We start from the raw sequence: 25,395 nt of genomic DNA on the forward strand, positions 1-25,395 counted from the left end.
TCAGAACAGCACCATGTATTTGCATGTTGCTTCGGTACTTTCGGATTTAGTGCTATAATTAATCCACCTCTTTGTCTGTGGGAAGAAACTTCTAAGAACAGAAAATGATGTGGCTGAGCAGTATTCATTCAACCAAGCAGCATAGGCCATTTCTCAAACTATGTGGTCAACATTCACATCTTGTCAACAGAAAGAGCCATTAAGCTATTATGATAGCTTATGTTTGCTGTGATCTGATGTTTTAGTTTAACCTCACAAGCAATACCGAGCTAGCTTTTCTTTATTAGGAAACATTTATTTCAAATGACATGCATGAATATGCATATATATATTCTTTATGCTTCTCAAATCATGTACATTTAACACTAGATATGGATGGACCTGATTCGTAAATGGGGCCCGCGGATCCCACCCAACCCACCCAATCGTGGAAAGAGACCCACGAGATACTACGCTGCTGCGGGCAACCGTTTCTGGTTGAGGCGGGATCCCCTACAACAGCATATCACTTGTCGGCGATGACTCTTAGATCTCGACCGTCGAAGGCGCTTATATATGTGGAGCCCGAATCAGTGATACATGACATCCGTCGGATCAGATCAGAGGTGGCGTCGTGGTTGGAGAGGAGCCTACACCCTCATGGCCCCGGGCCCCGCCGCGGCGGGTTCCCGCGCGGGGTGGAGCGCCGAGGATGACGTGCCCTCGCTTCCGCCGACCGTCCCCGTCACTGTCGCGGCGGGACCCGCCGCCGACTTATCCTGCGCCGTTGCCCCTTAACGTGCGCGAGCCCTCGATATTTATTGGCGATGCTTAACGAACCGACTTAGGTTACGTCGTCCCTTACGACAAGCGGTTGTGGGCGCACATCCACAAAAGAACCGTCGAAGTGTTCGCCACGTCACTGTGTCGTCCGCCAAGTCGTAGGTGAAATCGGTCCGCGAATCACCGCTTGCCTTTTGCTCAGCAGCCTCTGAGACATCTCCCGGTCATTTCTCTTCCTCCTGCATTGGCTTTCGGTTCCTCTCCTCGGTTCGCGTTGCAGGCGCTGCGGATTAGGTTCCCCGGTTCCTTGTTCTTCTCGATCTACGGTCGTTCGAGATGAGGTACATCCTCTCTGCCTTGTTTTCGCTTGATTGGGTAGTCACTCTTTCCCAGTGGGATTCCGAGTGTTTATGCTCCGGTCTGTTCGTTCTTGATCTTCCTCACTTGGTTCGGAGTGCTGGAATGTGAATTTCGTGCTGAATCGTGTGTTTTTGGGGTCGAAAATTTCGATCTTGTATTCTCTCTTCGGTCAATTAGAATCGACCTTTCTGGTATCCTCTCTCATAAAAAAAAGAAAGGAACTCCTTTTGGTACTCTTTCCATTTCATCTCGTGTCGTCATGCAAGAAGAAAAAAAACTCGTTTTGTGAAGTTATCAATAGGTTGTGGTAGATGAACTTGTCTCTTTGTTAATATAAAACTTTGTCCGTTTCTTCTTTTATTCGGGCCAGAAGCCATTGTCTTTGGTTTAAGAATGGAGTTTTGAGCAGTTTTTCATGGCCCCAAGAGAAGGGGTTGTGGCTTGCCATTTAGGTCTCATCGGACCAGTGAGATTTGGTAAAGACTCTTACATGCAGGCATATTCATACAGCTCTCCTTGTTTCCTAGCTTTCTCTGTTTTCACCACTCTTTTTCCCTCGTTCGTGTTTCGAGGATGGAATCTGGAAATTTTTTCTTCAAGAGGTCTGGTAGATATTTCCCTATAAAAAGAAATAGCTGTCTCAGTTTTGTTTGGTGAAAAAGCTGTTATCTTTAATTTGGTTAGGGATTTTCATAAATACTGGTCCATAAATTACATGGTAAATATAAGGAAAGGTCATGAATTGCTACTTAGCGATCTTATAGATGGGATTTATAGAATATGATACATACATGTAGCAAGATTCTGTTGATCTGGCTATTTCTTTGCTTTCATATTATGCCTTTCTTGGTTCTTACTGTTTTATTCTTATCTATAGCGAACAAAACCCTTTATCATCAGCAGCTCTGTATCCTAGCATGCTGTTGTTGGGAACTGGCCTACCCTCGCGAAGTCCCAAAAGTAACTGAGGTTAGTTTAGCTTCCTCAAGCAACTTCTCAATTGCATAGATCTTTGTTATTGGCTGTGGTTCTGTCAGTGCTTTTCTGGCTACTTGTTGATGGTGTTAATTGACTTCCTTGTGGATGGAAGTATTTCTATCGGTTATCCCGGGATCATGTTTTGGGAATCTGGTTTTCCCTATGTTTTATCTTTTCTGAAGAGGAATTGTAGCTTGTTCCTTATTTGAGTCATGTTCATATTTTTCGGTGCAGTAAGTCCTGGAAGTTTTTTATTGCCCCAGAGGTACGACACAACCTATGCTTTTGGAGCTTCTCGCTGATCAAAATGTTTCCTTTCTCTTTTAATCGAATCCTCTTGTTAATTTGAGTTGTTTTACTCCTTGTGTAGTGCTACTCATCCATGACACAGAAAAAGAACATTTTACTTTCCTTTTCTTCTGAGGTGGAGGTAAATTCTCCTCCTTTTTAGAGTTAGAGAGGAGCTTTAACTGCTTGCACCTAGCAAATGGCAGTTCTGTGGATGCTTGCACAAAACTCACCTGGTGCCAATGTGACAGCTTTTTCTTTGCAAGTATGTGGACTTGTTGCATGGCTGCCAAGTTGCAGTCAATCTTTCTGCAGGCTATACGAACTTTTGGTTGCTTGTTGGTGAACCCAGCCGAAACCTTATTTAGTGCTGTTTCATGTTGGGGCTCTGCCCACTAAGTGCAGACTACACAAGCTTTTTATTGCTTGTTGTACCCGCCCATAATAGGAGCTATTTGTATAAAAGCACCAAGGCCCTGAAACACTTTATGTAAAATGTGAATCAAATATATCTGCAAATGTTTAATCTTCTGGCCTGTTATGTTTGATGCATAGATCCTAAGGTGAGACTCGCAATCTAATCATTCTTTTGGTATCATCCAAGGTGTTCCCTTGCTTTCCTTTGAAGATATGATATATTTTTTTTAACCAATTAACTCGACAGCAAAGAACTAAATCGACTTCTTTGATTTTTGTTCTCCAACCTCATTGTTACGATTTCCCTCCATCAAGAGTGTACTCTATTATTATTATTTGTTTGTCTTGAGAGGGTCTTTAAGGTTGGACCTTGGTCAAATGGTAATATTGCTCCTTTGTGACCTCAAAGGTCAAGGTTCATGTCTTAGAAATAACCTCTCTAACTATAAAGGTAAGGTTGTATACATTGACGTTTTCCAAACCCTTGCATCGGTGGGAGGTCATGCATTGGGTTGTCCTTTTTTGTTTTTCTTTGTTTATATAAGGAAAGTTGTTGATACATTATTTTCAGAAGTCAATTTATATGATCTTGTCTCCTTCAGTTTCGCTAAATGATATTTTAATTAGTTTGTTTCTCTGACAGGAAAGTGGCTGCTGTGATCTTGCTTGACTGTGCCATTTTCTGCTACTAAATTTGTTTCTTAGTCTAAAAGTCACTACAAAGGACGTAAACTACTCTGCAGAAATGGACCGCAGAGATACTTCAGGTTTTGTTAGCGGAGGTTGCAAGGACTTCTTTGAAGATTTGTAACCTTAGTTTTAATCTTGGTTACTCAATTGGTCTTGGAGGTCAGGCAACTGGTTCCTTTCTATCAAGATTTGACGATAGGAATTATGGATAGCAGGATTGGGTCATTGGGCTTGGTTCTGAGTGCTTCATGTTTTGATACATTTGATGATTGGAGCAGTAAAGTGGGGGATCGTGATCACACTGACACCACTTTACGGCTTGATTCCTCAAGCTCCCACAGTCTTTGCACTACCAATTCCAAAGGAATAAAGAGGAAAAGAGAAGATATCGATGTAACTCGAGGTCTGGGCAAGTCTTTACCTGCCCTTGGACTAGGTGATCCATTGAGTTTCTCATATAGTAACAACAAGAGCTCCACAATTGCTTGCACAGTTTTTTCAGAAAAACAAACAGTCGAGGAGTTATTCATGGATTATGGCTTAAATGTTGATCTTAAACTTGGTAATGGGAATACAACAAGCCCCGTAAAACCTGCTGCTGCTACTTTAGGAGCATTGGAGACTGAAAATAAGTTTGACCTTGAGTTGAGTTTGTCAGTGGGGCCATCTGAATCTGCTATGACAAGCATAGACCCAGTCTCATCTCATCATCAGAATATATTGGATAAACCAATAACAGTTTGTTTGGCAGCAACAGTTGACGAAGGATCAACATCATCAAGTTGGAAATGTGGAAATAATTTATTGCCATATTTAGTTACTACGGAGATTGGTAGCCGGTGTCTTTCCAGCCAAATGATTCATGACAACCATTGTCCAGTTAGGCTACCAGATCTCTCATCAACCAAGATACAAATGCAGAAAAGCCCTGTTGCCTCCTCTTCTAAGGTCGCTCAATTATGCACCACCAACAAAAAACTCTGCCAGTTTCCTGGATGTGGTAAAGGAGCCCGTGGTGCTTCTGGATTATGCATTGCTCATGGAGGAGGTCGGAGGTGCCAAAAATCAGGTTGTCAAAAGGGAGCTGAGGGCAGGACCATCTTCTGCAAATCCCATGGAGGTGGCCGACGCTGCGAACATCTTGGTTGCACCAAAAGTGCTGAAGGCCGCACCAGCTGTTGCATTGCTCATGGTGGTGGTCGTCGTTGCAGCCACGAGGGCTGCACTCGAGCTGCAAGGGGGAGATCTGGTCTTTGTATAAGGCATGGTGGTGGCAAGAGGTGCCAGAAAGAGAATTGTAAAAAAAGCGCAGAAGGTCAATCTGGCCTCTGCATCTCTCATGGGGGTGGTCGCCGGTGCAAATTTCCTCAATGTACAAAGGGTGCACAGGGCAGCACAAATCTGTGCAAGGCTCATGGTGGGGGCAAAAGGTGCACACACTTGGGTTGTACAAAGGGGGCTGAAGGGAGCACACTCTTCTGCAAGGGGCATGGTGGAGGAAAGCGCTGTGCATTCCTGGGTGGTTGCTCAAAGAGTGTGCATGGCGGTACACTGTTCTGTGTTGCTCATGGTGGGGGAAAGAGATGTGCTATACACGAGTGCACTAGAAGCGCGAGAGGCCGGACAGATTTCTGCGTTCGACATGGAGGGGGGAAGAGATGCAAGTCGGAGGGTTGTGGAAAGGCTGCTCAGGGGAGCACTGATTTCTGCAAGGCACATGGCAGAAGGAAGCGTTGCACATGGGGCCGGCCTGGGTCAAATTTAGGTGCTGGTGATAGCCCATGTGACCGCTTGGTTGGGACAAAGATTGGCCTCTGCATCGAACACACTGCCCTTGTGGAAGACCATTGTGTTCATGGTGGGAATACAATGGAAGCAGTCACTTCCCAGAACCCAATCTCAAGCAAGCCAGGGAAAATAAATGGTGATTGTGATGGGAATTTGTCCCTGAATGTGCAGAATGATCGGAACATCGATCTGTTTCCTCTTTCCGAAGGTAGGGTGCATGGTGGAAATATTATGGCAATGATATCTGACTCTGGAAGCGATTCTGAGGTTACTAAACTAGAGCATGGGATGTCTTGTACTGTGGCTCACAACTGGCTGTGAGGTTAAACCAGCTTGATACCTCTTCCTTCGCTTTATGGGTATGGAAGAGAACTCTGATCTCTGTAGTTATGGTGTGGATTCTTTGTGTAGCTTTTGCTCTGTTGGCGACAACTGTTTGTGGAACTGAAGATAATTTTCTTATTGCACAGTTGCATTGGGTTAAATTTGACGTAATTTAGCTGATATTCCCTTCTCACTAATAGATGAGTGTGAAAAGATGTTGGGAAAAACACTTGGATGAGTTGGACTTATTAGAGTTATGATGCTTACAGTCCCTTTGCTAGCAACTGAGGTGAAAGAATGTTGGAAGAACATTAGGAAAAATAGGCTTTATGTAAATTTGCTTGTCTTTTATTTCAGAACAATAATTTAAATAATTAGTCACTTTGTACATGTCATTAATGTGAATATTTCATTCCTCTTATGGAACAGTTTTGTTAGACTGTCCTATGTTCCTTGTTTTCCCTCTGCTTTCACAAAATGTTCGGAAATCAATGTCATGTATGTTCTTTAAGAATTAAATTAAATTAAGGATGAATCTGTGTATATCGATAAACTGTTTACAAAATGTTAATGTATGTGTATATGGATAAGATTGTTCCTTTGTAAGCTGAGTGATAAAAGGCTCAAATCATAGTAAAATAAGATTGAGTATATTGATTCTTTCGAAACTAGAATTTCTTAAGCAAATGATTCCTTGTAATTTTCATAGAATTTCTTGTGCTAATGATAAGCATTGTTATTAATCTGCATTTGCATATTCCTTGTTTGAAATTCACCAACTACATATATATATATATATATATATATATATATATATATATATATATGAAATCCCTTGATAGTATTTTTAGAGTAAAAGCTGGTTTTATCTACATAATTGGGATCCTTCTAAGACCTTTCCTGTCACATTCAAATCATAAATTACAGAACCAATTGGACACCATCAAACACAAATATATGCTTCATCTCAAATATCCTCCACTTATTGCCACATATCTTTGCTTATGAGGCAATGAACATTATGATGACCATGGAAGAAGCTTCCAATGGTGCTCAACTACAGTTAAGTAATCTTAGGTCACCATATATTTACTCTCTATCTTTGATGTATTGTACAAGGAACGAAATCAATGATTACTTCTGATGATGCAATCTGCAGCTGGAGATGAGTCTCTCAAAGTGTCGACAGATGGTCGGGAACTCTCAAATGTGTTCATCTCATGAAAAGGAAAGCCACGAGCTATATATTCTGCTTAGGGTTCTAATCATGGAGGTCTACCAGATATCTCATTATAGTAATCTTTTGTACTCCGGTAGCGACAAGATCGCGAAAGAATTATGGTTTTATGATTGATGTTTGAGCAAAGTGGCGCAGATCTTTGCAAGAACAATGGGTAGATCATTGTGTTGCTTCACTATGCATGGCTCAAATCCTTATAAGGAACCGATCATGATCCTAAACTTGCATGGTTTTGACAAGCCATCAATTAGCATTCTTCTAACATATCACTGGAAAATACTCGTTACTATAGAGGATCCAAATTCATCTAAAGCTGATCTCAATACTTAAAGACTCTAGCAGTTTGCATAAGATGAGATTTCATGTAACATATTACTGTATTACATGCTTTGTATTAGGTTAAATGTGCTACAGTGTTTCTAATGCAGAAACAACACATGTATTGTGCAAGTTAGCTGTCAATTCTCCCTCGAACTAGACGTTCGTTAGCTGTCACTATTGTGTTCATCCATCTCAATCTCCTCCGTCACCATAGACAAATCATGAAAGCTCCACCTACCTCTCTCTCTCTCTCTCTCTCTCTCTCTTCTGGAATATCAATCTTCTTCTTCTTCTTCTCACAATGGGCAACAGCCCCTTTCTTCCGCAAGACATTCAAAGGTCAGAAGGTACGTGCGCGAAACTAGTCCTTTTGATAAGACTAATTGGCGGTGGTGATCAGGTACTACTAATTCTTAATGTGCTTTTATGTGTTCTGGAATTGTCATGTGTGATTTCATGCCATATATTATAGACAGTTGTATGCTTCATGATCCATTTCAGATCGTCTCCAGAGACAGAGGATCAAACCCAGCTATGTAGTAGTTGTTTCCTCCATGATATATCGTAGCAGCAGTATCATTGGGTTTATCAACTGTTCTTGTGAATCATAAGGAGTGGGAATTGAGCCAAACATCAAAATAGCATACAAAGATATTTTTATTCTCAAGTGTCGTGCGTTTAGTAGTAAAAAATGTTTGCATATACTTCGGACCAAGCAATAGAAGAACAGCATGTTGGTTTCCAGCTCTCTCTCTCTCTCTCTCTCTCTCTCTCTCTCTCTCTCTCTCTCTCTCTCTCTCTCTCTCTCTCTCTATGCGTATATATTACATATATTTGCAGAAAGAAGTAAAGAAGCTATGATGAGGATTGAGAGATGGAGACGGTAACACACCTTAATCGACGCCTTACATTGTCGTTGGGCACTAGTACGTGCACTTTACTGAAACATGGGCACTGTCGAAGGGTTGCGACTCGTCCAAGCGACTCAGAACTGAGCTATCAGATACGTCAACACTAGACGCAAACAAGAACGAAAAGGAAACGAAGAAAGAACCACAGCGTGAAGGGGGAAGAAATCATCCATGGCGATTGCTGGTTGGTGGATGCATACGGAGTAGGAGCACATGGGAAGACCAAGTAAACAAATGGGCTTCCACCTGCCTGGAAGAACACTGTCTCCTATTGCCTGCCTATATATGACAAGACATAAATAGAAGAAGAAGAAGAAGAAGAAGAAGAAGAAGAAGAAGAAGAAGAAGAAGAAGAAGAAGAAGAAGAAGAAGAAGAAGAGCTTGAGAGTTGCAAGTCCATTGGACTGCAGCAACTTGGAGAAGAAAACTGGTGAGTAATTGCAGGCATGAATGATCTACTGGTGCATCAAACTTGGAGTGAAGGTTCTCATAGGGTTCCATCGCAGGAACAGGAGCTTGTTTACTTGGGTTTGGCTTTCTGCTGTTCTTGAGACTGAATCTTCCTGATTTTAGATGATTTTTTTTTCCCATATAAGATTCAGAATGTTCAGATCAAACCATCCTCATGTTGTTGATCTGCATTCATGTTAATCTTTGAGTGATGCCAGGGTTTTCTTTTGCATGATCTGAAACCATGTTATTTTGATCACCACATTCTTGAGATCTGAGAGAAACAGTACTATAAACACAATTGTTTTGATGATTTACTACAGATTGTGAACTTTCCGACATGAAAGAAAAGATAGGAGAGGAGAGAGTTTAGTTCATCAAAGAAGAATGTATTGCAGATCAAGAATTATTTGCTAATGCGTTGGTATCCAGAAACCATAATTTGTTTTCCTATTGCATTTCAACCTCTATATATTATTTTTCTTATTTGCTTTAATAGATTATAACATAACTCTCACCAAATATGTGAATTATTATTGACTAATTTAAAGTACATGTGATGATTTTTTTTTTCTTTGATTTATTCTCTTAAATGTTAGATAATAATAAAATTATAATTTTGGCAGATATAATATGAATTCATCTGCTGTTGGAATTTATATGTATATCGAATAATGGTTTATGATATCGGATTATAAATAATGGTAACAGAAAGACTCATCAGTCAAACTTATAAGGCTCGATTTGTAAATAGGTCAAAATTAATGACGAGGTGTACACCCAGCTACAGCTGGCTCTCGAGAGTCTGATGGGAACACAAACGTGGAAAGATCACGGCCGTAAGAATAGGCGTAGGAGCAATATCTAGACCGTCAATCTCCCGACGTCCTCGGAAAGCCGCGTCCGCCCTCGCTGGACGTCGACTTATGAGGGTCCCACGTTCCGCAGGCTCCACGTATGCCCGCTTCTCTCTTGCTTGCCTCCGCCGTTTCACTTCGGCGCGGGAATTAGGGCTACGACCGGGATTGATGGTTCTTCCCCATGGATATCCGGTCGAGAGGGAGAGATACCGACCGAGCAGCCGCGTTTGAGGGGCTTGCTTTCTACGGCGAGAAAGACGAAGACGACAATGGATCAGTATCGCGGATAAGTGTCTCGAAAAGATTGCGTCTTTCACGAGCCACAGACCGCCGCCCGTCGCCATGGAAGCGTGGCGTTGGAGTCATCCCCTCTTCGGTTCTAATAGACAGTGGAAGAGAGGGTGGTCTTGGCATGGATCAAAAGGTGGTTTTCCGAGAGACGGAAGGAACCCTTTTCTACTGCAGGTATGCAGGTTCTTTAGCTCTGTTTTGCTCCTTCCATTGGAGTAGCGCTCTGTGAGATAAGCTAAATTCTCTTGGTTTATAATCCTCTCGCACCACTTTTATTCCCTTCTTGACAGAAAAAATGCTACCTAGGTGGTTGATTTGTAGCAATGATGGCGTTTTCGCTGATAGAGAGTGAGCAGTTGAATTTGATTTTCTTGTTATTGAAAAAAAATATGTCTTGAAAGTCTGAGTTAGGTTGTTAGCACTCACTGGACTGATATTTATATTCCTTCTTAATATCTGCCATGTTCAATGGATAACTAATACAAGTAGTTTGAAAATTCTTAGCTACAAACAGTAGAGCATAAAACTTTTCAGCTTTGATGGTTTGGAAGCACATGGCTGTTATGTGGTTCATTGAACTTTATGGAATCTAGCATTTATTTGTTTTGGTTATCACCTTGATCAAGGTGAATGTGTAGAATATTTCTTTTATGAGGTCAAGAGAGCTCTATGATACTAAAGAGTAGTTCTTTAACTTTTTCTAGTTCATAGTGATCTTCATCCACTAGCTTGAACTCTTCGTTACGTTTTTGTTTGGTTCACTTGCCTTATTGGAACTCTAATTAGGTTCACTGAGGTGGGATGATCGAGGCTCTTTTGTTTGTACCCACAGATTCTATTTTTCTACTTATGCTGGAGAAGTAACAATTGATGGTTCATGAACTTCTGCGACAAGTATTTGTGATCTTCTATAACTGGAACTTGAAAGAATATTTATTTTTCTTGGCCTTGTTAAGAATCTTAAGTTGCTATGCTAGGCTGTGATAGGTCAATTTGATACTTTGTTTGGGTGCATTCAAACATTTTCAACTAAAAATTTATTTTGCTGCTCAGCAATTTATTTCTTCTTCCTCTTCCTCCCGAAAGATACTTCACATTAAATAATGTGCTTACATTTGTTTTTTTCATGGCTTAGGTTCGAAGAGCCAGATGGATGGCAAAGAATGCAAAGGTTTAACGAAGGAGGGTTCCCCATGTCCTGAGAGCTTTCCATCTCTTTTTAGGTACATTGCAACCAGATCATTTGCTGATTTTGATATCACTCACAGTCCTGGAGGAGATCTTGCATTTACTAAAGTAAGTTATTATCATCTATCCATGGATCAGTTTTGAGTTTCCAATGGCCAACTTACTACCGTCATGTATGGTGCATAACTCAGTATGCTTAGATTAACTTGTAGGTATCTTTCACCAATCTTTATATGATTACTTGTGTGCATGTAAATTATGACCTATTTGTGTTTAGGTATAATTTTTACAGATCCACCCTTTTACATGTAAATATTTTGTGGTCAAATATAATAACTTCAGTTGGTTCAACCATGGCATGAAACATTTATCTTTGCTTTTCCTTTCCTGTTTCAGGTGCGAGAAGCTATCAGTGACAACATTCAGGCCAAAAAGCTCAGCATTTCCTCACCAACTTCACCGATTCAGATGATTGAGCACTATCATGTGCATTCTATTTCCATCAGCATGCCTGCATCACCTTCTGCATTTGATAGAGAACGTTCCACGGGAATTCTTCACAGTGAAAAAGGCGGATCATATACTACTAAGGGGAAGATAAACCATCCCATTAGTGCTACTGCTGGCCCGCAGCAACAAAATCGGTCAAAGTTTCACTCTCAGCCTATACCGATTGGAAATTCCCACACAAACACATCTCCAGAAATAAAGATTCTAGATTCTCTGGGGTGCCAACAGCAAATATCACAGAACAGTAGAATTAAGGACAAACACTATGAATCTTTTAAGACATGGTCTGGCAAACTTGAAAGGCAGATATCTAACCTACGAGGGAAACCACAGGAACCAGAGGAGGTAACTGATGCAAAGAATGCTAAACCAGAGGCTGTACCAGCGGTCGGCCGCTACTTTGATGCCTTAGAAGGGCCTGAACTGGACAAGCTTAAGGTATCTTTTTTATGCTATCTTGTTTATGGAAATTGCTAATTTGACATGCTTTTCATCTTTTACAGAGTTGCTTACCATCAAATTATGTATATCTGTTCCTGAACATAAACATGTTTTCAATATCTGATCTGGATGAAACCATTAACACAAATTACAAAATCTTGCGATTTGGGTATGAGCAGAGTAAATGTATCCAACTACACATAGTCAAACTTATTTGTGAACACCATTAGAGATTTTAATTTTTTGCATGTAGGGTAGTATAGCATGGTTCCTCATTCCCCATTTTGTAATAATTTTGCAGGCATCAGAGGAGCTTATTCTTCCCAAAGACAAAAAGTGGCCTTTTCTTCTTCGTTTCCAAGTGTCCTCCTTTGGTATGTGCCTTGGCATCAGCAGCCAAGCTATCCTGTGGAAGACATTGGCTACATCACCATCCATGACTTTTCTACATGTAAGCCCGACCATCAATCTCACTCTATGGTGTATCTCACTTGCACTAATGGGCCTTGTGTCTGCCATCTATATGCTGAAGATCATATTCTACTTTGAAGCGGTACGCCGAGAGTATTACCATCCTGTACGAGTTAATTTCTTCTTCGCTCCATGGATAACCTGTCTCTTCTTAGCAATTGGTGCGCCTCCCTCAGTTGCCGTCAAGCTGCATGCTGAGCTTTGGTATGTGCTAATGGCTCCAATATTCTGCCTTGAACTAAAAATCTATGGCCAATGGATGTCTGGAGGGCAACGCAGGCTATCAAGAGTGGCAAATCCTTCAAACCACCTATCAATTGTCGGTAATTTTGTAGGGGCTCTGCTGGGTGCATCTTTGGGTCTTAAAGAAGGCCCCATCTTCTTCTTTGCCGTTGGGCTAGCGCACTACACTGTACTCTTTGTGACCTTATACCAGAGGCTTCCAACAAACGAAACACTACCAAAGGAGCTTCATCCAGTTTTCTTTTTATTCGTAGCAGCACCTAGTGTTGCCTGCATGGCATGGGCCAAGATTACTGGCAACTTTGGTTACTGCTCGAAGATTGCCTACTTCACTGCGCTATTCCTTTATGCATCTCTTGTAAGTTTCTTGAACACCGTAGACTTGTAGTTTTTCAGTTACTGGTTTCAATAAGGTATACAAATTTGTGAAACCCTTCACAGTTTCTGAAATCACGAAGAAATTCACGTGTGAATGTGTGATTATTGATTAAAAGCTGAACAAACTTTCACAACTTAATATTTCAATATTGTTTGATGTAAACATTAATTAGAGCAGGCTTGACGCTACAAGTTATAAAAACAAAAAGATTTTTTGAAGCAGAAAAAAAAATGATGTGCTTAATGGTGATAAAATTGTAACCAAATGACCCATAATCCTTCAAGTAATTATATTCATGTTCTTTTGTAGCATAATTGTGATGCAATAGAGTAGCATTTTCCTACAGCTGAATATGTACCATTGTTACTGTTTAGCTTTATGAATTGTGGGTATTTACATTTCCACTTGTGCAGGCTGTACGGATTAATTTCTTCCGAGGCTTCAGGTATATTATGATTTGTTCTTCTGTCCGAGTTTGACTTATTGTAAATTTCTTTTTCTTCCTCCCAAACTACTGCCTTTATAACTCTTCTATCAACATTGTAGGTTCTCGCTAGCTTGGTGGGCTTATACCTTCCCGATGACAGGAGCGTCCGTAGCAACCATTAGATACTCAGCTGAAGTCAAGAACACATTTACTCGGACACTATCAATTGTGCTCACTGCCATCTCTACCCTAACAGTAGCGGTTATGCTTGTTTCAACGATCATTCATGCCTTCGTCCTGCATGATCTTTTCCCTAATGACATCTCCATTGCCATCACCGAAAGAAGAGTGAAAGGGAGCAAGGGACGCATGCATACGGTAACATCGAGCTCAGATACCGTGGACTCAGAAGCTTGTGCAGCATCAAAAGTGGAAGGCCACTTGCATCTGCCTGCTTCATCCGGTTTCAAGATATCGTCCACCACGTTCTTATACTGAAACCGATGACGGCATCAACATGATTATTTACTTAATGGTGTTTCTTTGGTGATGAATGAGATGTAGTGTGGAACAGATCTAGTTGTATAGTAACATTATACAAACAATATAGGAAAAATGACATAGCAGGCATACAAGTATATACTTTTAACTGTAGAAAACATTTACTCGTTGCAACACATATATTTCATGTTCCCATCTGGGCCAAATAAAATCCGTCTCAGCATCTCATAGTATAAGACAACATGCATGTATGTAAATGGCAATGACAACCATGATTGTTAGGGGGCAACATGATCGTCTGCATATTAATTATTCTCAACTGCACATAAGCTTTAATTTAAATAATTTGAAGTCAAAAACATATTACAGGGAAAACGAGTACAATCCAATGACACCTTCGCTAGATGATGCAGCCAAACTAAGTTAACTTGATGAAGATCAACTAATCTATGCTCTCATGAATTCCACCATCTTCTTTGTGATGTCAAGGCTGCTTTGTGTGTCATTTTAGCCATCTTCACGATATGCTTTATCAGCAGAAAAGAAGTGTGGCGAACATCTCATAGGAAGTAAGTCAACTGCTGCTTCTTTCGTGAGCCACCATCGCCATATAACTCGTTCCATTGCTTCAACTCGCTCATGATGGACCCCTCGGCTGCGAAGCTCGCCGCAACCTGGAAATTAGAAAGATGAGTGATGAGTATATTCTCTAACAATAACTAGAGAATTCTGTCAATAAGTAAATCTTAACACAAACAGGTGAGTGACCATGATATTTTCGGACATACGATCAACTTCTCTCTTTTGTAAGGGTTCGACAAAACCCGCAGACCTTTGCATCCAAGAACTCTTAATATTTACGGTACGAGCTAGCAGACTTTTGCTCGTAGGCCAGAAGCCATATCAAGTTCTTCAGCCTAGGACCAAAATGATTCCTGAAAATGACCTAATCTAAAGATTACTCAAGATGCACAACTATGACTACAAGGAAAAATTATGTTACATGATTACTCGAGATGCACAACTATGACTACAAGGAAAAATTATGTTACATTCAGACTAGACGGCTCAGTATGTTTTACTAGCATGAGAAACATTCTCATGATTGAAGGTTGTCTGTGGCAGCTACATCATCCCATGCTGGTGGATATGCATCACCGACCATCTTGTTCTCGTCCGAGAACATTGGGCAAGTGATGGGCAGAGCAAGACTAATTGCTTCTGCACATGCCTTTTGTGTGCCACAACATGGTAATGAAGTCATTTCCGATACCATGTAAAATATTAAAAAGCCCTCTAGAGTAACAGGTTTATCATTAACACAGAATGCAACACTGAAATCCCCCTCAGGTGTCAATCTTCCTAGATCCAAATAATTGCTAATGCACATTATAGTAAGACTCATGATCAGTTGTAAAATAAGAACAAAAAAATGATCCAACTAATCCAATAACAACTGTATACTGAAGAAAACTGATGTGCCAATTGATTTTCTCACTGGGCAAAATTAAGCTACAAACACAAATTCCATTCATAAAACCATAGAAGAGAAGATGAACTCACTTGGTTCTTTGCCTGCTTCATGTCTTCCATGTTTAATGGTCTTAGGACAATTGTTTCCTCTCTATCTTCTGCCTTTGTTTCTGAAGCCTCTGCTTGATTATCTTCAGCCTTTTTCTTCCTCTCCTATGGAGAAAAAAGAATGTGTTGTGAAGCCTGAACCAAGAAAGAAATAGTTCGACAAAGCTTATGCTGATCAATAGAGCAACAAATATCATCATGAAACTTGAACCAGCTGGAAAGAAGTAATGCTGCAACAGAACACTAAATCAACCATCCAAGTGACACAATGCAGGAAGATGCTCACATGACTAAGGTTGATGGCTTGATGCAACATCGGAAAACAATATAGACAAATATTCAAATAAAAACTCAACCGACTAAAACTTCATAATGTGAACAAACATCATGGGCAAAAGGGAACAAGTGGATAGAATATGTTCAACCTACTTGAACAAAAAACAAAAAAGGGTCTACCAAGAAATAAAACCACACAAAAACAGAAGAAAGAAAAGCAACCTCCATAATTTTAATATCTACATGATACAAATGAAAAAAAAAACCTCTCATTTCGAAGCTGAGTAGTCAAGTATACAAAGAAAGAACTGAGCAGTCAAAAATGAAAGGAAAAAAAAATGCAAAAAAAAAGTAATACCAATTCCTTGAGTCTTTCTTTCTGAATCAGCTCCCTGACAGGACGATATGCTGCTGTGGTGCACAGGTTCTGCTTTCAAAAGTTGCCTTTAGTGAAAAAGACAATTTATTGCTTCATAACTGAAGAGGTTGCACAAACCTTAAGATCACTGCCACTGTACCCTTCTGTCATTGTTGCAAGCTCCTTAAAGTCCAGTTTTTCTTCAACCTTCTCCTTTGACAAAAGCGTCCTCAGAATAAGTTCCCTGCTCTCCTGGGATGGTAGACCAACCATTATTCTGTTAACAAGAAAAAGTGGGAAGTTTGGTCAACATATGATCATATCAGCTACTCTACGATGCAAGCTGACGGTAGGGGAAAGAAAACACATAACAGACCTGCGCTCAAACCTCCTAATAATTGCTTCATCAAGATCAAAAGGTCTGTTCGTTGCTGCAAGAACAAGAATACGTTCCTCTGGCTTTGTCAGCAATCCATCCCAATGAGTCATAAATTCATTTTTTATTTTCCTCATTGCTTCATGTTCACCAACCCTGCTTCGTTGCCCAAGCATGCTATCAACCTCATCAACAAAAACAATAGTAGGGGAAACTTTTGCAGCCAGGGTAAATAATGCTCTAACATTTTTCTCATCTTCTCCAAACCATTTTGAAGTGATGGTAGACATGGAAACATTTATGAAACTTGCACCAGCTTCATTCGCTATAGCCTTAGCAAGCATTGTCTTCCCTGTTCCAGGTGGCCCAAACAGTAATATTCCTCTGCAAGGCTTAAGAAGACCACCTTTAAAGAGGTCTGGCCTACGAAGAGGAAGCATAACAAGCTCCTGAAGTGATTCCTTGATATCATCCAAGGCACCTATATCATCGAATGTCACTCCAATTTCACTTGCTGGGATAACCTCTGGTCTGATCCGCTTTTCAAATTCATTGTCAGGAGCAACTTCCTGAATGCATGTGAGAGAGAGAGTGAGAGAGGACAAAGTTTATCTAAAATCCTATAAATCAGTGAATTTTACACAAGCCATCTAATATAAACCAGAAGTTGCAATTCAGCTTGGAAAAGGCTCCCAAAGAGTAAAGATAATGTTTTTGGACAAAATGTAAGAATTATTTTTTCGACTCACCATATTTGAACACTTCTGGTGTCATATTTTATGCCAGATTGCTATTTTAGTCCCTATTCAAGTACGAGATGCCTCTTTAGATAGAATTCAGAAAATTATGTAATTAACTATTTTTGAAAAGTCTACTTATTAAAGAGTCTCATAAACCTATATAATGGTTTACCCCCTTGATGTATTAGTAAAAGTGATCAAATCTTTTCTTCTTATCTAATGGTATAAGAACATCATTCGTGTGTGAAGAGTGTCTGAGACCAAGAGCCCTCAGTGTGAGGCATTCCTCAGAAAGAATCTGGTTCATCACCTTCTTTCTTATAGTTGTCTCAAATCTAATCACATTTTTGTCAGAATATGTAAGAATCAGATAGTATTATATGGTTGACAAAGTTAAATTTGGGCTACACATATACTACATGTTGGCCAATTAGCTTAAGCATTTGAATTGAATTGGTGTTTGGCTATCATATTGATACCCTAATAAGTTCAGTATACCTAAGAAAGTTGAAAATTCAAAATTTCGTTTAACCTTCCATAGAAAATAAGTTTCTCTCTAAGGATGTACGTAACAACCTATTATAATGTTATCTTGAAGCACATATGTAAAAAGTCAATATAAACAGTCAAAAGGAGAAAATAAAGAGGAATTAGCATACAGGTGCTTTTGGCGGTTGAGATGGAACGACACTGTCCTTCTTCACTACAGGAACAGACTTATCTAATTCAGTTTTACTTTCAGGAGGTGAAGCTTCAGTTTTTGTCTCAGATTTTTTGGCACTTGTTGAGTCTTGTTTTCCAGATTCCTAGAAATTAAAGAGAGTAAAGGGAAGGGAAATCTTACAAAAGAAAAAGTGAAAACCATGGCTACAAACCTTCATTGAATCAGCACTTCCCTCAAGCTGTGCAGTTCCCTTAGCATTTAGCTTGTTTTCTTGGAATATGCTTAATGCATGGGATAGACTGATCAATAAACACAATTAGAATCACAAAATAAAAAAAGAAAAAGCCTATCCCTGAAAAAGAGATGATAAAAGCCAAAGTATAGAATCCACTAGACCTCTTTGAAGAGATTACAAGTTTTCCATTTCTGTATTCAGGATCTGTGTTATTCATCAAGTGGTATGAAATTGCTGACACTACAATTTCCTCTATGTATTTACTAAGAACCATTGTGTCTGTGAGGCAGATTGAACCCAGATCATCACAATCAAGATCATTTCTTGCAAGTACCTCGGTAATGTGGTTTCTGTTGTCTTGAAATTGAATCATTTTCATGTCTTCTTCCAATTGGGCTTTCCAGCTAACAAGGTGAGTCTCATCTTCAGGTGGCTTAATCTCTATATTGTATGGGAACAAAAGACTCAACTTTTCATCCACTTCTCTAAAGTCACTTCCTGCTTCCACCTTCCTTGAACCAAGTATCAACACTTGTCCGCTTATCCTTTTCAACAACTTCTCGAACAGGGAATACATTCTTTTAGAAATAAATAGAAGACTATCAACATCCCTTAAATATAGGACAATAGGACTGTTCTTGGATATTGAATGCAGAACCTGGGAGCATCCAGCATCAGCCATTAGTTGAGCTAAGCATGTAAAATCAAACATGAAAATTTTCTAGCACTCAAATGATCCTAACCTATCAACTCCATCATGTCAGACCTTAAAAAAGACTCCAGTATGACCAGAAAGGTAACACTACAAAGAAACAAGTACCTTGTAAAGTGACTGTACAAGTAGTTTCTCATCAAAAGACCAGCTTATGGTTCGTTTGAGAAGAGCTGCATTCAACCAGAAGCTATGAGGAACAAAAGTTATATATGTTTGTCAAGAATCATACACCAACAGTGATAACAAAAAGAATAATAACAAGCGGTAATAATGAGTAAAGATCCATATTCATATAAGATCCAGCAAAGTTTATGTTAACATTTAATTGAGCCCTGCTCTTTCCATTATTAGGGCAGTGGAAACAAAAATTAACAGCAAGGTCATACAGAATAACTAATGCATGAAAACCAAAGTCATATAATGAGAATCTTGAGTAACTACAAGTATCTAAATCTATAAACAGTAATTTGTTGGGAATAAAGATGAGTTTGACCCAATCCATGACCTTTTGATAGGAGAGAATAAGGTGAAAACATTCATGGAGAAACTAAGTTAGACTAAAACATGAAGCAACTTGCATAGGCAAGAGGTAATATCAAGTTAGGTGATGGCCCAATTCAAAGATTGAAATTTCGTACCGTATCAGAGTTTCATGCTTTTCTCGATACGGTATGGTACGGGCATACCGCGTACCGAATGGTATGCTTAAAAAATATTAAAATTAATTTTAATATTAAATAATATTAAATATATATATAATATAAAATCACAGAAATATAAAATAGCTAACAATGGTGTGCTTAAAACGATATTAATATATTATATTTAAATGATATTAAATATAAAAAATATATAACTTAGCAACGCTCGAACCCTAGGCGAATAGCTACGGCGTCGAGGGATGGCAACGGGTGCCACAGCGAAGGCGCGGAAGAAGAAGAATTTTCTTCGGTGTCGAGGGAACAATGGCAGCGGGCGCTGAAGAGCTGCGGTGTCGAGGGAGCGATGGCAACGGGCGCCACAGCAAAGAAGAAGAAGACGAAGAAGGAGGAGGAGGAGGAGCAGGCGGGCCGGGTACTATTTCTTGAAGCTTCTCCCTCTTCCTCTTCTTCGAACGTCTCTTCTTCCTCGCCTAGCCTCGCCGCAGCCAGGCTAATACCACCCGGTAGTAAGTGGCCCGCGTGCCAGTCAGCTGGCGGACCGTTATGTACTGCCCGTACCGGGTGATACCATTCGGTATTGCAAACCTTGGCCCAAATTTTGTTTGCTGCAGTCGTCTGTAATTGCAATACATCAAATTGAGTCAATGAAGGTAATAGAAGAAGTGAGCAATTTTTTATATTAGCAAGCTTCCAGAACAGGAGTTCTGAGTTGGTGGTTGTTTGCCTGTTTCTGTGATTTCCAAATAAAAGAATTTCAACAGAATCATGCTTCATGGATAAACACTTTGACAGCATGTTTTGTGAAACACTTACATTCATGGATTGCTTTTCCCATGCTGCACAACTCATACAAAGCAGTTTCTACCAGTCCAGTTTAGGTCATTTGTTTCCTGTGCTAGTGAATTAATTACAGAGTGCAAGCAGATCCAATTAATCATCAACTGAATGAACTGAATATATATAGCTAGCCTAGAATACAACATTTGCTGCACTTAAAGCGGAAAGCATCTTCAATGTCCTTTGAAAATATATCTTACAGGCAGATCAATAATTTATGGAGTGGCATTTATTCTTAAATGCAGTTTCATTAAACAGTTCAAACTTTAATCTTTTTTCATCTGGGTTTCTTTGGTACATAGTTGCAACATTTCAAGCTAGCCTGATTCATGTTCAGTATATGCATCAGAACTTGTCAGTTTTAAAAATCTCCTAAAAATGTTGTTTTATGTCAGAATGTAGAACTTCACAAACCATTGAATAATGTTGCTTCATGATGTTGTTGCCAACAAAAGAAATGAATTAACTATAAGGTCCTATTAATTAAATATCTGGAAATAGTAACCTGGATTAAGAGGAGGGCATTGTGTCCCTAGGCAACTCATATCAGCTGAAGCAGAGGCATTTCTTCGAAGCTTTGGCGCATTACTGGTGCTTTCCGACCTACCGTAAGAACAGCAAGGCAACAGTAAATGGATCAGATATAATAGCCTTGCAGTTATTCATACATAGATTTCGTAATAGTATTTTGCTCTCTAGACCTTGCATTTATCTCAAAACCACTGCTTTGCCTGTGCAAATTTCCTGCAAATAATGTCCGCAAAGGTATTAATGAGCCTTCACAACTAATACCAATTTTTTTAAGAACCTGAACAAAAGAGTGATGTCACCTGAAAATTAGTGATCTCATATTTTAAAATTACAACCATTTACTTCTACCAATTTATTTAAATTAGATAAACCTATATATTAAAAGCATAAATCAATCCATGAGGAAAAAGTAGCTACCTCCTGTTGCACAACTTTAATGGGGGAAAATAATTATGGATGAAATTTTGTTTCATGTTTGTCAATACAGAAAAGAAAATGTCACTTAGTTAAATAAACCTAATTAAAAGGAGTCAACCATCCAAAGTTCAATTTCCAGTTAGTTCTTGTATGAGAAACATTTTTATTTCACTTGATTGTTCATATAGAATGGCAGAAAGACCTTAAAAGATAATCAATCAACCACAGCAAACTTCCAACTTCCAATTGCAATACTTCAAATAAAGACAGGACAAGGTATCCCTACTAGTAACTTTTGGTTCCTCTCTCTGAGGCATGATTGAAAGAGACCCAAATAAACCAGACATTCGCTCAAGTGTTGTCTCAGATATGGATCTTTTAAATGTCTGCAGAAAAAGAAAAAAAAACAACTTAAATAAGTGCTGAGCCTTAGATTAACCTCTTCAAGACTTCATTGTTGATATCTAAAGAAAATGAACAAGAAACAAACTCTAGTTAAGATGAAACTTATGCTTACAACACATGGCTAATCAATAATATGGTGATCGAAAGAATGGAAACATGGATCATAGGCAAATACCAAATGGTGATTTTAAAAAACATATATATGTATATATGTATATGTATATGTATATGTATATGTATATGTATATGTATATGTATATGTATATGTATATGTATATGTATATGTATATGTATATGTATATGTATATGTATATGTATATGCATATGCATATGTATATGTATATGTATATGTATGTATATGTATATGCATATGTATATGTATATGTATATGTATGTATATGTATATGTATATGTATATATATATATATATATATATATATATATATATATATCTGAAGAAGGATGTAATTGACTGCTTAATACATAACAGGACAAGCTTCATAAATATTTTAATAAAATTGTGAAATCTTACAGAATCTTTAGGGGCACTTCCGTATTTGCTTTGTATCTATAAAAGAAGATTCGTTGCTTAAGTTAGCATAAAAAATTTCTAAATATAAAGACAAAATTAATGAATACACATACCTTAAGTGAAAAATCAGTAATATCTAGCAACAGCAACTTTGCCTCGAAATAGTGAGCCAAAGCTTTAGCAAGCATCTGCTGATAAAGTTCTTCCCATTGAAAACATTTTTAGACAGATTTAGCATAAAATAGAAATGTATTCATCGATAGATAGAAACCAAAAGTCCAAAGAACTATTACCCAGAAAAAGGACTACCTGCAGGGCCAGATACTAAAATAGCACGACTTGCAGGAGAAAGGTTTCTAGTGTACTTAGAAAAATCTGCTTGCTTCAGATGAACATAGGCTGCACTTGTCAGTATTACTCGAGTCTGCTCACTATCATTGACAATAAGAAAACCCAGAGCAATAAGAACTGGCAGAGCAAGATAACAACCAAAATATATAATTTAGCATTTTTAAAATGTACAAATGTTGAAAAATAAGGTCACATTCTCAATCTACAAGCAACTACCACTAGCTATAGGTAACAAACACTAGTTAAAGCATGTAATGAAGACAAATGCTAGGTAACATCTAGTTTCAAGAACAATTCATGGTTTGTTATCAAACCCAGCTGACCCCAACTTCTCTTGATAGAGACCGAAGGGCAATCTACCACCAGCATTAGCTTCAATAACATTGTAAAAATAAAATAAAATAAAAAACTACAAAGATACAAGTGACAATGAAAATCAAAGTGTCACAAAGTTATTTTTAGTAACTTGAGGTTCTAATCATAGAATCAAAATAACTAAAGACACGAAAATGAAACTTTTGCGAAAAACAAAAGGGTCTTCCCCCAGCCAGAGCACTATAGTAATAACCTCCAGAACTCCACCGTGTAGCAAGATTAAAGATAGTTTCTTTGTTCAATGAAGCACTCCTAAATTCTATTGGTCATGCTCTTCATGTTTCTTTGTTTTACTTTCCATATTAGGAATTTGCAGTTCTTCCCCAGTCTAAAAAGTTTGCATAAGTACATGGGCCCTAGGAATACCCCATGGGTTTATAAATTTATCCAATTCAAATTTGACAAAGCTGGATTCAATAAAGACTGGTTTGATGTTCGATCGCAGAACACACACCAATAAATTCATTTCTTTTCTGATCATCCATTTTACTGAAGATTGAAAATCTCTCTAAAAAACTATAAATCTACTCCTCATCACACATCAGGGCTGTTAAAAGATGTCAGTTCCATTAAAATAGATGGGATGCTTGTCTTTTAAAGAAACTAATCGTGGAACAGGATCCTTGGCGAGACATCCAAATTGGTTTGTACATTGTTGTACAAGTGATAGGTCTCAAGGTTGAGTTCACGTGTGAGCAACATATACACCATTTAATGTAATGGAAATATCTTTCCATTTAAAAAAAAAATCGTGGAACATGAAAGGACATAAACAACATCGACACAAATCTTACATCATAAAAGCATTATATTCGGAGACAAATCTGATGCAGTTCTTGAAAAGGTATAGAAAACCCAAAGTAGAATAATTCACTGATCACATAACTATAAGATGTCCTGTTTTTTCTTCAAAGTTCCAATTATTTCCAACCCCACACATGGAAAATTCTGTAGTTCTCGTTATTGAACATGACTTAAGTCAAAGGGGAGCAACATTTGTGTTATCCATGAATTAGCAATCGGGCAAATAGAGCATTTCATTGATCACACCAAGTATCGTGTATGCTTAATTCCCAAGAACTCGTGATGCTACGACTATTGAATGTACCAAATGATGATGGCGAAGGAAACAGCAACACAACCCGGACGATTTTTACCTGAGATAATAGGGGAATTGATCGAAAGTAACTTTGCTGTCCTTCCCTTCCACGACCAGCCTCTTCAATTCCTGCTCAATGTTCTCGCACGTCACGCCGGAGAAAGATCCTGGTTGCGGTGCCGCCCACCTACTCACCGTCTGCCCCGACGCCAACCCCAGCCCGACGCCGAGGCCGAGCCCAACTCCCAGCGCCGACATGACGATATGTTTCTGCTCCATCTTGTCACCCCAAGAAATCTCCGGAAACCCTCAAGATCTCTTTCTTCCTCACTAAACTTCTCCCCGGCCACAACAAAGACAACGTACAAATCATAATTCTTCCATTGCGATCCAGATACGAACGAAGGACTCCAATGAGGAAATCATAGACAGAAACAGAAATGTCGGAATTCGGTGACGCCGGAGGAGAAGACACACAATCCGAGTGTACTCAAGAAAACAACAAAAGATGCCTTGTTTGTCGATTCAACGTCAATAAAGAGAGGGGGAAACGGAAGGCGACCTCGGAAGGAAGGGGAAAAGAAGAGAATTCAAGATCCGATCTTTGGGATTCGGACAGGAACTTACCAGTCTTTTGCGTTTCGAGTTCTTGTCCTCCGAGAGTCCGGACGAGACTTCAACCGCTTCCTCTCGTTGGTTGGAGACGCTTGATATAGGCGCGGGTCTCGCGGATCGTAAACCCTAAATGATCGCCGCAAAAAGGGCTCGATTTGGAGGCCTGTGTCCTCTCTTTTTGAACAAGGAACGGGGCGTCCAGCAAGGAGTTACCCGGGGCAACTGCAGCTAACGCTGTTCCGGCCACTCCAACGTACTTGCCAGTGAGACGATCTGCGTTTAAGAGCTGCCGAGCCTTAAAACAGTCGCCGAATACGGCCAATGGGCTTCGGTATCCTTCACGGCGGACCATCCTCCGCCGTCCGCGTTGCTCGAGATGGGCAACCCACCGTGGAGGTCCACTGAACATCGCAGTTGCACATGCCGAAGCGCCTTGCATGCATCCCACGTGTCACGAACACCCGGCGCCGCAGGTCGGATTCCATTGGCGACGGGCGGACGCACGCGGTGCGGAGCGGGAGGCGTTGGCTCCTGACCGGCTTTTGCCGACGCGGCAGAGGCGGACGCACCTGCATGCTGGTAGAGGATTCGTCGAGATCTGACCCGCACGCTCCCCGTCCGGAGGAGGAGAGCCATCTGACAAGCACGTGGTCGTGTTCTCATGCAAGCACGAATCTTCACGTTCGACGAACCAGTCGAGTGATGTAATGCGGCACGAATCTCAAAGTCATAGAGCCTCGTAGTGGTAATACCGAAACAACAGCATGATACCATCTCTCGCAAGGG

At 39.7% G+C, this 25,395-nt stretch overlaps 3 protein-coding genes across 17 annotated transcripts; 2 read left to right on the plus strand and 1 right to left on the minus strand.

The window, feature by feature from the left end:
• The first annotated feature begins 845 nt into the window (after window positions 1-845).
• Window positions 846-6,028, plus strand: LOC135678799 (uncharacterized). Of its 12 annotated transcripts, none has more exons than XR_010515090.1 (4): window positions 846-1,103; window positions 2,000-2,091; window positions 2,335-2,365; window positions 2,471-2,919. XR_010515090.1 is itself a non-coding variant. In XM_065191966.1 (4 exons), the coding sequence occupies exon 4, from the start codon at window positions 3,700-3,702 to the stop codon at window positions 5,602-5,604; it is 1,905 nt and encodes a 634-aa protein (XP_065048038.1). In that variant the 5' UTR covers window positions 864-1,103; window positions 2,000-2,091; window positions 2,335-2,365; window positions 3,449-3,699; the 3' UTR covers window positions 5,605-6,028. The 12 variants fall into 12 exon arrangements, 11 of the variants coding, with proteins under 11 accessions (XP_065048038.1, XP_065048046.1, XP_065048047.1 ...); XM_065191966.1 differs by lacking the exon at window positions 2,471-2,919 and adding an exon at window positions 3,449-6,028 and having other exon boundaries at window positions 864-1,103; XM_065191974.1 differs by lacking the exon at window positions 2,471-2,919 and adding an exon at window positions 3,449-6,028 and having other exon boundaries at window positions 864-1,103; window positions 2,023-2,091.
• A 1,654-nt stretch (window positions 6,029-7,682) lies between these two features.
• LOC135678801 (S-type anion channel SLAH2-like) lies at window positions 7,683-13,912 on the plus strand. Of its 3 annotated transcripts, XM_065191981.1 has the most exons (7): window positions 9,248-9,854; window positions 10,816-10,976; window positions 11,265-11,816; window positions 12,121-12,270; window positions 12,352-12,891; window positions 13,326-13,357; window positions 13,459-13,912. In XM_065191981.1, the coding sequence occupies exons 2-7, from the start codon at window positions 10,830-10,832 to the stop codon at window positions 13,835-13,837; spliced, it is 1,800 nt and encodes a 599-aa protein (XP_065048053.1). In that variant the 5' UTR covers window positions 9,248-9,854; window positions 10,816-10,829; the 3' UTR covers window positions 13,838-13,912. The 3 variants fall into 3 exon arrangements, with proteins under 3 accessions (XP_065048052.1, XP_065048053.1, XP_065048051.1); XM_065191980.1 differs by lacking the exon at window positions 9,248-9,854 and adding an exon at window positions 7,683-8,509 and having other exon boundaries at window positions 12,121-12,891; XM_065191979.1 differs by having other exon boundaries at window positions 9,249-9,854; window positions 12,121-12,891.
• A 237-nt stretch (window positions 13,913-14,149) lies between these two features.
• Window positions 14,150-25,060, minus strand: LOC135678800 (uncharacterized). 2 transcript variants are annotated; one of them, XM_065191978.1, is made up of 17 exons: window positions 24,622-25,060; window positions 24,053-24,324; window positions 22,479-22,600; window positions 22,283-22,371; window positions 22,170-22,205; window positions 21,519-21,618; window positions 20,986-21,028; window positions 20,790-20,887; window positions 18,891-18,955; window positions 18,232-18,728; window positions 18,047-18,134; window positions 17,831-17,977; window positions 16,432-17,000; window positions 16,194-16,332; window positions 16,056-16,124; window positions 15,404-15,526; window positions 14,150-14,514 (listed from the first exon to the last, which is right to left on the minus strand). In XM_065191978.1, the coding sequence occupies exons 2-17, from the start codon at window positions 24,271-24,273 to the stop codon at window positions 14,401-14,403; spliced, it is 2,520 nt and encodes an 839-aa protein (XP_065048050.1). In that variant the 5' UTR covers window positions 24,274-24,324; window positions 24,622-25,060; the 3' UTR covers window positions 14,150-14,400. The 2 variants fall into 2 exon arrangements, with proteins under 2 accessions (XP_065048050.1, XP_065048049.1); XM_065191977.1 differs by having other exon boundaries at window positions 24,053-24,329; window positions 24,622-25,059.
• Between the last annotated feature and the right edge of the window lie 335 nt (window positions 25,061-25,395).

Source organism: Musa acuminata, chromosome BXJ1-7 (genome assembly GCF_036884655.1).
Source record: "Musa acuminata AAA Group cultivar baxijiao chromosome BXJ1-7, Cavendish_Baxijiao_AAA, whole genome shotgun sequence".
NCBI classification, from domain to species: Eukaryota; Viridiplantae; Streptophyta; class Magnoliopsida; order Zingiberales; family Musaceae; genus Musa; species Musa acuminata.

Coding starts and splice junctions, on each gene's coding strand:
- LOC135678801 (XM_065191980.1), top strand. CDS start 10,830: ATGGATGGCAAAGAATGCAAAGGTTTAACGAAGGAGGGTTCCCCATGT. Junction 11,817..12,120: donor CTGAACTGGACAAGCTTAAG/GTATCTTTTTTA, acceptor ATAATTTTGCAG/GCATCAGAGGAGCTTATTCT. Junction 13,358..13,458: donor AATTTCTTCCGAGGCTTCAG/GTATATTATGAT, acceptor TCAACATTGTAG/GTTCTCGCTAGCTTGGTGGG.
- LOC135678800 (XM_065191978.1), bottom strand. CDS start 24,273: ATGGAGCAGAAACATATCGTCATGTCGGCGCTGGGAGTTGGGCTCGGC. Junction 18,956..20,789: donor ATGCCCTCCTCTTAATCCAG/GTTACTATTTCC, acceptor GGTTGAATGCAG/CTCTTCTCAAACGAACCATA. Junction 16,333..16,431: donor ATTAGGAGGTTTGAGCGCAG/GTCTGTTATGTG, acceptor TCTTGTTAACAG/AATAATGGTTGGTCTACCAT.
- LOC135678799 (XM_065191966.1), top strand. CDS start 3,700: ATGGATAGCAGGATTGGGTCATTGGGCTTGGTTCTGAGTGCTTCATGT.